The sequence below is a fragment of the Grammomys surdaster genome, unplaced genomic scaffold (genome assembly GCF_004785775.1).
Source record: "Grammomys surdaster isolate TR1022 unplaced genomic scaffold, NIH_TR_1.0 137, whole genome shotgun sequence".
Taxonomy (NCBI): Eukaryota; Metazoa; Chordata; class Mammalia; order Rodentia; family Muridae; genus Grammomys; species Grammomys surdaster.
The window spans coordinates 7,028,624-7,039,179 of NW_021604595.1; the positions used below are offsets into that span (position 1 = coordinate 7,028,624).

A 10,556-nucleotide genomic window follows, 5' to 3' on the forward strand; every position below is an offset into this window, starting at 1 on the left:
AACAGAGGCATGGAGAAACTAGGTGACATGGACCAGCACTGAAAACACGTAGGGGAATGGAAAGAGATATAGGACCGGAGGCACCAGGCCGTTTCTGTTTGATGAGAACACATAACCAGACCCTTCATTCCTGTCCTGGCCATTATTTTCTTCTCCCCTGCCAGGCACAGCTTCTTTGGTGCTCTTTTAAAAAGATTTACTTCCCACCCCTTTCTGGAGCCAGGTGAGACTTATCGACAGCCAGAAAGCTCCGGGCAGGGAGAAAGGCATATATCATCAAAGAGAAACAATAATTTTAAATACCATGAAGTTTCTGTGCGTAGACACTGGAGTAGAAAGTAAGCCCCCCCCTTCCCCACCCGGAACCGCTCCTGCTGTGCCACCTGCCTGTAGCTCCTGCTGCGTGGTTCTCTGCCTTCCTGGGGAGACCTGGAGACTGGAGCTTTTCTGCTGTTTTCCAGCAGTTCACATTCATGTAGCCACTCAGGGGTCCCAGCCACAGCAAGTGGCCTGTTCTCTGAAGCCCGTGCTTCAGAGGGTGGTTCCTAGCCCAGCTATAGCACAGGTCCTGGGAGATTGCCCAACTCAGGACTCCAGCTGTATCCAGACTCACTGAGTACTTGTGAGTCCAGAAGAATCCCAGGTGATTCTTCTACAAAGCTCCATGCAGCCAGTCCCTTGCTGCGCTCCCCCAACCCCACCCCAGAGCCTCCTTACATCGCTGGGTCAGGAGTAGGAGCCCCATCAGCTTCCCTCATGTACACAGTAGCGCTCTGCCACCTTCTGTAAAACTAGAAGGTCATGTGAGAAAATGTTTTTTTTTTTTTTTTTTTTTTTGGACAGATTACAAGTCCTCAAGAACCAAGTGCATATATACAGTTATCTATCTGTCTGTGGAATTTCAGGACCATTCTCATCTCAAACCTGGGGATGCTTGAGTCCCTGGTATAAAACAGTTACATTATTTTCCTGTGGTTTTTGGACATCCTCCTCTATGCATGAACTGACATATTAGTTCCTGATGCTGTGTGTTTGTGGGGTTAGTAGGCACCATACTGTATTATATGTACATATGTATGATAGGAGAAGTATGCCTTCAGTGCAGATGAAATCTCCCTCACAGTTTTGATCCAAAGGTGGTTGTATCTTCAGATATAGAGAGTCCACTGTTTCCAAAAGGCAAAGAAATATATAGTTTTTGTTCGGATATACAGGTACCCCAAAGACCCCAGGCTATAAAGCTGTCTAGTATCTGTACTGCCAAGAGATTCAAGTGACTTACCTAAAGGCTGATTTATATTCAGTCCCCTCAGATTGTTTAGGGACAGAGGTTTGGGGGATTTTTGAAATATCAAAAATGGCTGAAGATGCAAACACTCTGGAAAGTTAATCTGTGTGCAGCAATGCTGCTCCCTCCACCCAGAATGCTGCCCAAAACATGAGCTTGCTGGTCTCCCCAGAAACTGGTGACCTCCCTCCCTCCCCCTTTTCCAACCCTTCCCCAGCCCAACTATTTTTGGTGGTCCCTGCTGCCAGACAATAAAACAACACAGTAGTCAACGCTTTTTTTTTTAAACCTTTTTTTTTTTGGTTTGTTTTTAAAGAAACTGCATACATCATCAGAGAGAAACAATAATTTAAATACCATGCAGTTTCTGTATGTACAAAACCTAGGCCACAGAGATCCAGTTTAATTTATATTCTATGTACAGTATCTTCCTCATACAGCCGTCATCTGTTAAGTTAGAACCCAGGAGGGCACGGGATCGACGGTCAACACAATCACTCCTATACAAAGACGAACTATGTACAGACACCAGGAAGCAACTGGAGAAAGCAACCTGCTCGGGGAGGAACAGACTCATGGGAGGAAGACGTCACCAAAGGTGACATCTGCCCACTGGCTGTGCACAGGGAGAATCTGGGGTCCCATTCATTGAAGCGACACACCACGATGCTCATTCCAAAGGTACAAATACATGTTCATAAGCAGGAGAAAAAGAAACTCGGAGTGTCTCCTCACACTGACCATTGAGTGGTTTGGTTTCTCCAGGGCAGAAAGGCTCACGTTCTAAAAACCTGGCAGGGCCTTGAGGGGGTGTGGGTAATGAAGTGATCAGGATTTTAGAAAAGCCAGTTTGTTAATGGCAGGCTCTTCTGTCAGGGAAGTGGACTGGGATGGGGGTTCAGCAATGCCTGATTTTTGAGAGAAAAATGTTAAGGTCTGACACATTTCATTTTCTCCTTTCTTGCTAACCCAAACTCCACAGTGCTCAGATGGGACTGTACAGGCTCAAGATGAACTCACTTGAGAACTGCAGCTTTTCCAGAAAGGGATGATTTAAACTGTCTCACTTGCCTTTTATTCCCCCCTAATTAATGTCGAATTGTCAACTTTGGAAACAACTCAAGTCACTCCAGTTGTTCTAACGAAATGGGGGAAGTGTGGCTCCAGCTCCCTGAAGACTGAGTCCAGGTTTTCAGGAGAGCGGAAGTACCATCCTACAGCTGGGGAGGCTGCTGAGCCTGGGTAAGAACCACTTGAAATAGCCCATCCCCAAAGGCGGTGACCTTTTAGGAGTGTGCGAGGCACACCCCTAACTCTGAGCAAGTGACTTCTGCAAAAGGGTACCCTGAAGGAAGTGATGTGGGCATTCTGTCCCATTTCTTCCATATGTAAAGAGGAGAGTCATCTCGGGGCATGCTGGGGGGTTGGGGAGGGGCAATGAAGGCTGCTGGCTAGCAGCAGAGAGTAGGTGAGTTTGAGATTTCTGTTCCCAGGCGGTCAGAAGGGCCCTAGGATGAAGACCAGCAGGGAAGCCATGGGCCTTTGTGGGTGGAGGTCTTTAGGACTCTTCCTGACTGGGGAAGGCCTGTCAGGCCAGGCCACCACAGCAGTCTGAAGCCCAGCTGCTAATTAGAGGAAGTACAGGCCTCAGGCCTGGCCAGGCAGGGACCTCCACCCAGAACATGTGCCTATCCGTCACCCTAGGGAAGTTCAAGGAAAGATTTCTGCATCTTTCCCCCTACCATGTACACATTCAAAAGTCAATAAGCCTTTTGGGAAGACCGTGTTTACAGCCATCAATGCTAAAATCCCTACCACATTTTCCCTGAATACCTCTCTGGACATTCAAATGATGATGATGATGATGATGATGATGATGATAGAAAGACTCAGTAATGGTGTTGTCTTTGCTCTGGACAGAGGTGTGCCCCATCCAGACGGTGCCAGTAGAGCAGTAGTTGCATGGTGCTACCTGTAGGGACGATCTAAGCTTTCCTTTAACTCTGGTTCTTGGGTTAATAACTGGCCATGAAGCCATTAACGCTCCAGAGAATCAAATGGCCTCACTTAGGCCTTATCCTAAGAGTAACATGGTCCCAACTGGTTTGACAAGGGGATAACTCTTTTGTGGTTGGCCAAGCTGGCCATCTGGCATCATTCTAAATGCCAGGTGTGTTAGGGAATAAGCCATCACCCAGTGACTCTGAAAGCTGGACACACCACGGGGGTTGAGGCAGAAGTTTTGTACCCAAGGGTCTGTGAGCTTGGTTAGGGAGAAAACCAGTGTTGCAGAAGGGCTCCTTAGGGTCTAGGGTCTCCGTCCCTCAGTGTACACCCAACCCTTGGGGGGCCCTGTCAACAGGGCATTGGGAGGCATATTCTGAGAGAGAGAGAGAGGACAGGGTTTCCCTGGGTAAGAGGAACAGCAAGGGACACCAGAGACAGTCATGGCTGGCAAAGTTGTGCCCAGTGCTAGTCCTGCAGAGATGTGGATCTCTCTGCAGAAACTCTTCAGTGCAAAGACAGAAGAGTGGAAGGCTCTGGAATGGCAGTGGGACGGTGGTCCTCTGCAATGGCCTCCATGTATTGGTACTCAGAAGCTATTGACTGCCAAGCCATATCACCACTGTCCCAGGAGTGTTACAGGGCCAAAGAAAAACGTGGGCCATGGAGTTTCTGACCCTAGCCCCCTGGTCAGTTCATACTCATGAATATCACAGGGAACCTTGGCAAGGGAATTTAAGCGTTAGAGTACCCATGACCCTGGGCTTTCTAAACATAAGCTGGTCAATGAATGTGAACTGAGCAGACGGCCACTATCCTTAACAGAGTCTTCTGGAAGGCAGTTCAGTTTGGGACGGAGGTCAAAGTAGCTGCTCAGGGTTAGCCTCCTATGCCCATAGCACACATGCTTATGGTCAAAGTGCCAGCACAGGCTCCCCCAGGACAAAGCTGAAGAGAAAGCATGTGTGTTTGTGTGTGCACATGTTTGTGCGTGTATGTGCCTGTGCGTGTGTGTGTATGGGGGGGGGAACTGAGAGGTCATCACCCCCTTCCCAACATCCCCCTCTCAAGGGCCCCCAAAGTAGATGCCCCATCTGGAACCCATGTGTCTGGCTGAGTCTAGAAGGGCAGCGATTATAACTTTCACATAGCCATTCCCACACCAAGCTCTTGGCTTCTTTGGACTCAGGCAACAGTCCATTGTGAGGAAGGGGTTCACCGAAGACTGAACCAATGTGGCGCTTGCTGGATCTGGATGGAGGGGATGAGGCAGTTTCTGGACAATCCTCAGTGTCCCTGATCAGGGCTGGGACACCTTTCTGTAGCAGAAATGGTGCCAGCAGCTCTGAGGAGTGCTCACCATGGTGTTCCTGCACACAGAATCCTGATTGTGTTTCCTTTTGTTTCTTCTTCTTTTTTCTTTCTTTCTTTCCTTCCTTCCTTCCTTCCTTCCTTCCTTCTTTCCTTCTTTCCTTTCTTTTTTTTTTTTTTTTAAAAAAAAGGCAGTTCGGATTTACATGGTAATGGGGAAGTGGACAGACGCCAGCACTTACGGTTCTTAGAAATTTATGTTTTGAAGACAGCAGAGCACTCAAGAGTAATCCCACTGTTAAGGTCGATGAAACCTGGGAAACAAGGAACTTTGTCAAGGCCCAGGCCCCACAACAGTGTCTTCCCATCCTCAGATAACCCTGGCTGTGACAGTGACATTCCAGTGTGACCTCCCACCTATGACACAAACACAGAGGGGCATCCCAAAGTACTCGAACTCCACAGAACTCATCTAGAGACCTAAGAGGGTTTAGCTTGGAGTCTTTGGAGTTTCAAGCTGAGTGGTTGCACCAGGACTCCTGAACGGCAGCAAGATGGAGGTCCTAACCGTGCGTCTGAGTGGGCTGGTAGGTACATCGATAAGCCCTGTTTCTGCACATGTTCTCCAAAGAAGTGATTAGAAAAGCCAGTGACTTAGTCAATAACTCGTCATGCACACATACCATGTGGCTATTTCCTTCTGTGGTTCATTTTTCCCAAGTGACATTAGACAGGACTGCTTGGTAGAAGAGCACAGGATGACAGAATGCTCTTTAGTGGTTCCCATGTGCTATGTTGGTATTCTGCCCAGGCTTGGCCTCTGCAGACTGCATGTTGGGAACACCCTTATCTCTCTGGCCTCAGTTTTGATAAAAACTCACTTCAGGTGGTCCAACACTTGTCAAAGTTTATTTTTGAGTGAACTGAAAAGCAGAGGGTGACTTTTTGCCTGGGTCTTTCACATTTTTAACATTTTTTGCCCAAGGCTTTGGTTTTTTTTTTTTTTCAAAACTCTTTTGTTGTTCTGTTTTTGTTATGTTACAGCCTTACTGTGAAGCCCTGGCTGGCTTACAATTCACTATGTAGACCAGGCTGACCACAAACTAGGCTGAGAGTTATCTACCTCTTCCTCCCCGACGCTGGAACTAATAGTGTGTGCCTGTCACACACACACACACACACACACACACACACACACACACACACACCCTGCTCACTGCTCTCATTTTATTAACTTAAAAGTAGACCTTGATGTCCATCTCTGTCTTATCTTCTCCCGCCCGAGCCACAAAACCACTCGGTAATCCCCGACAAAAGATCATTTCCTTGAGAGTAAATATTGACACAGTTGTGGGTGTGATGCTACACACCTGCAAGACTGGCACCCCAGGAGGCTGAGGCAGGAGGATTGCTATATGTTCCTGGCCAGTCTGGGCTATGTAGTGAAAACCAGGTCAGCTGTGTTTCAAACAAAGATAAAGTAAGGCCAAAAAAAAAAAAAAAAAAAGGGAAAACAAATGTCGTCATGTGTTGCTGGGACACAGGAGCCGGACGCCGTCGGTTACTAACCTGGTTAAGTGTCTACTTAACTCGTGAACTTCCATTTCGGTACTTTTAAACTCATTGAGCTCCTTCCGAATGGCAGCCTGGAAGAATAGCAGCTGGTCAGCATGCTGAAGAGGTGGGAAGGCCTCCCTGTTTGCCATGTCTAATAGTAATTTTGTTCTTCCACACGACTATATAGTGGATAAAAAAAAATTGTCCCCTAGGGTGCTCTTGCAAAGCTTCTGGGACTTCCATTCTTTGGTGACACCAGAAGGGTCTAATGGAACTGGCCATTAGAGCTTTATGAGGTCTCTGCACCCTGTGTATCCTGTGGTACTACAGATGGCCCACATAGTGACTTTGATGTCACCCCCCTTTTGCAGTTCTCCCACTGGGTGTCTGGGAAGGTGTCATGACACAGAGAGCCAATGATAAGACTGTAGGCTCATGTTAAGAATGGCTCTGTGGCTAGTTCTGCATTATTCTGTCTTTCTGGGCACAGTCTCCTGACATGCTTTGGGGTTGAACTGAAGAATCTTGGGTCAAACCTGTATTTCTCAATGCCACCGTACGGAGTGGTGGTGGAGCTTTTGGGGGTGGGTAATTGGTTGTTAAAAGGGACGGTGCCTTTATCAGAGGACAGGATCAGTGAAAGGAGGATCGAATGGCTACAAAGTGAGACCACTTGCTACGTTTTCTCTCTGGCATGTGTCCTTCCCTGTGATTTATGTCCCGTTATGTAGCAGAGTGAAATTCTCACCAGGAGGCTGCCTGGCCTCGGGCTTTCTGGATTCCAGAGTCTTTAAATGACCTTTCTGTATAACATTATGAGGCTGCAAATGTTCTGTTACAACAACAGCAAATAGACCAAGATATTGTCCTTCCTCCTCCTGGGAAGTAAGCACACTATTGTGTCTGTTCTGTGTTCTCCAAGTGACAAATAGACTGGGAGGCTTTGCAACAGGTCATCTGGATCGCTCCTGTGAGCAGTTTAGGGGATGCAGCGCTTTTAGGGTGGGTCTGAGGCAGGGCTCCCGCTCTCCTTACAGAGAACGCCTCTTTCCCTTTCTCATGGCCTCTGCTTACTTTGTCTGCAGCGGTGAGGCGGGTCCATGGCTTGTCTGCCCTTCGGTCATAGTCTTGGGCATCTGCCACCTCCACGTAGTCACTGAAGCGGATAAGGATCTTCCTCTCCCGGAGTTCTTCCACCGTGGGCCTTTGGCTGAGCTGCAGGGAGGGAGAAAAGTGGGGCCCAGTCAGTAGAGGACTTTAGACCATGGTCCCAGTCAACAGAGACCATGGTTCCCTTCAGTGAACTTGTAGGAGTGGAAAATGAGTCCAGGAAGATGACTTAGGTGTTATACAGCAAGATGGAATGGGAGAAGAACCCAGAGTGCCCAGCTCTGAGAGTCTGGGAGCTTTATTTTCTCTTTCAACTACCCAAAAGCCTATCCTTTATCCGTCTGCTGTCTTGGGCTGATAAGAAACCCAGCTGTCTGTGTAGCTGTGGGTGCCTGCTGTGGATTTTCTCTGTCTGTCCTTCACCAAGTGGGAGACAGACACCTTAAGCAAGGATTCTGTTTAAATTTGGATTGATGAGACCACATCTCTGTCTTAAATTGAGTGCAGTCTGCAGAATGGGTTTATAGCACATTATGTGTGTGTGTACACATATACATTATGTAGACACACCTACCCACATGTGTCTACAGATGCATATAAGCCTGTGTGTTTTAGACACACAGAGAAGCATTTGCAAATAGTTGCAGCCTCTGGTATAAGGGAATGGATCTATTGATTTAGGAGTTTTGAGGGTCTTTTTCTGGAAGGTCAGCTGTAAGGTTGGTGAGCCAACACAGAGCTGATCGATGTCACATTTATACTATGGAGAATGAACTTTGTGAGGAAGGAGGAACGGAATCATGTTTATTCAGCTGTCTCCTGAAGATCCCCTCTGAGCACCCTTCCTCCGTCCTTTAACAACAGAAAGCTGACATTTCTATTATCTTTCCCTGTCACAGGCTTATTTCTTCTGGAGCAACACAACCAACAACCGCTCCCTTTATGACTCTGTCAACTCATGTTCAACCAATGTTATTTAAAAACAATTTTTCCTCCGAGTCCTAGACTGTTGAGGGCTATTAATAGAAGAGACAGCCAGATAAAGTCTTACGGCTCTGGCCTATAAAACAAACAACAAATCCCAGTTACTCTGGCCGTTCTGCTGCCACACGACTCTCTGACTGATGCCCTTGGCTGGAGCTGGAATGTTCCGGCGTGCTGCTGCCATGGTACATTGAGATGATGGCCTGCTGCCATTAGAGGTGCCTGGTGGTGAGAGTTAGGGTAGGGCTGAGCAGGCCTGTGGCTGCCTCACGGCTAGAGGAGGAAGCTCCAGGGAAGCCCCTTGATGATGGAACTGGTTCATGTCTAGACCCTTGTAGGGTTTGGCACTGGGGGGTTTCTGAGGGCTCCCACTTTGGCATTCATGTTGCTTGTCACAGGAAAAACAGTTTCCTGAGCTGTGTAGCCAAGATTGCTAGAAATTAAGATGACGTCCGTCTTGGCATCAGCAATATGGCATCTTTGAAATATGAAAGCTGACAGAGTTTGTTCTGAAGTTAAACACACACACACACACACACACTGGGCTAGCTGGGTGTAGTGCTTCACACCTTCAGTCTCAGCAGTCAGGAGCTTAAGGGAAGAGGATCTAGCATTCAAGGCCAGCCTGGGCTACGTGGTGAATTCAGGGTTAGTTTGTGCTACCCTAGCAAGTCTATCTCCTTTCCTCCACCCAACTCAAAAAAAAAAAAAAAAGAAATGAATAAATAAACCGATCTGGTTTTTACCAGCTGCCTGTCTGTCAGGAGAATCTGAGAGAATGGGGGACATGCTGAGAGACCTCCTCAAGGTCAGAGGCTCTTTCTAGGTCCCAACCCTGTGCCACCGTCATGTCATGTTCTATCAAATAAGCTCAGTTTCATGCTTATGTTCTGAGAGGGGATGCGTATGGACAGTACAGATTGTTGTCCTGGGTGTCTCGGAGGCATGTGAATCCCACACTACCCAGATTCTTCCAGAACTCCCTTCAGTGAGCATGTAGCCCTCCACACCTAAAGCCCGAGGTCCTTCCTAGATACCAAGGAGACAACCTTCGTGAGAAAAAGTCCATTTTTCTGAGGAAGCTTTGGATTGGGAGAAGGGAGAAGCAGCGGCCTTTGTGTAAATGGTGCCAGCAGTTATCACTCGCAACCACAAAATGTGAAAAAAAAAAGTCAATTAACTGAGACCCAAATGCCACAGATGTATAGCCCAAACCCCAAGTGTACCCCTTCCCTTCCAACCTGTCTCTTCCTCCCGTCATGCATACGTGTATGCTGTCAGTGAGGGGGCTGCTCTTTCTGGGGTTGTGGTGGTGGGAGAGATCCCAGCGCTTGTTCTCGGTAAGTGAACAGTCTGTCATTGTGCTACATCTCTGGCTCTCGATTCTATTTTTTTTAGGGGAGGGGGCAGGGAGGCAGGTATTTATTTTTAGTATATAACTTTTTAATATTTTCAATTTAGTTACAGAAAATGACTTGGTCCTTTGGTATCAACACCAGCCCCTGGGTTTTATTTTATTTTTATTTTTTCACTAGCGTATTAAAACTCAATAGAATTTTATTAAAGAAATCTGGAGGGCCGAGGCTATAAGCGGTCACTAGCTCTGGCATCTGGTCTTGGTATGATAAAGGCTCAAGGGAAGAACCTTTGCCCAGAGCCAGGGTAAGCTATGTATTCCCCCCTGCAGGTGGGCACAAGGTTCTGCATAGCCACAGAGATATGAAACCCGCTTCTGGATTTCACATTCCCTCCGTCTCCTGGAACATTCATTCCTGCCCTCAAGGTCACTATTTTTGTCTCCCTATGGGAACCTTTGAGGACTGGAAATGCTGGAATTGCAAGGTAATTTTCTTGTTGTGAGTGGGGATGACATGGGTGGGTGGGGGAGACAATGAGGGTAATTGCAAAATCTATGCTGTTAGTGGGTAAGGTTGCAGGTGTCATTCTGGGGACAGAAGTGTGGGAAGCAAAAGTCCTGCCCCCAGCACTACTGTGGTATGCAGTTGTAGTCAAAGTTCTGTCTACGATAACATACAACTCTTTCTTAAGAGATAAGAATTGGATTGTTGTCTAATCTTTCATTCCTTTTTCTTTTCTTTCCTTTTCTTTTTTCTTTTCTGTTTTTTCTCTTCTTCTTCTTCTTCTTCTTCTTCTTCTTCTTCTTCTTCTTCTTCTTCTTCCTCTTCCTCTTCCTCCTCCTCCTCTTCCTCCTCCTCCTCCTCCTCTCTCTCTCTCTCTTCTCTCTCTCTCTCTCTCTCTCTCTCTCTCTCTCTCTCCCTCTCTCTCTCTCTCCCTCTCTCCC

General features: G+C 47.3%; 1 protein-coding gene across 2 annotated transcripts in view; it reads right to left on the reverse strand.

Annotated features, from left to right (window-relative positions):
* Window positions 1–1,574: 1,574 nt before the first annotated feature.
* Window positions 1,575–10,556, reverse strand: part of Phactr1 (phosphatase and actin regulator 1) — a 278,883-nt gene continuing 269,901 nt past the window's right edge. For both annotated transcript variants that reach the window (XM_028763224.1, XM_028763223.1), the window contains exons 11-13: window positions 7,235–7,375; window positions 6,173–6,249; window positions 1,575–4,917 (exon numbers count right to left, since the gene is read on the reverse strand). In XM_028763224.1, coding sequence (XP_028619057.1) covers window positions 4,902–4,917; window positions 6,173–6,249; window positions 7,235–7,375 — 234 coding nt within the window. In that variant the 3' untranslated portion in view covers window positions 1,575–4,901. The remainder of the gene's footprint in view (window positions 4,918–6,172; window positions 6,250–7,234; window positions 7,376–10,556) is intronic.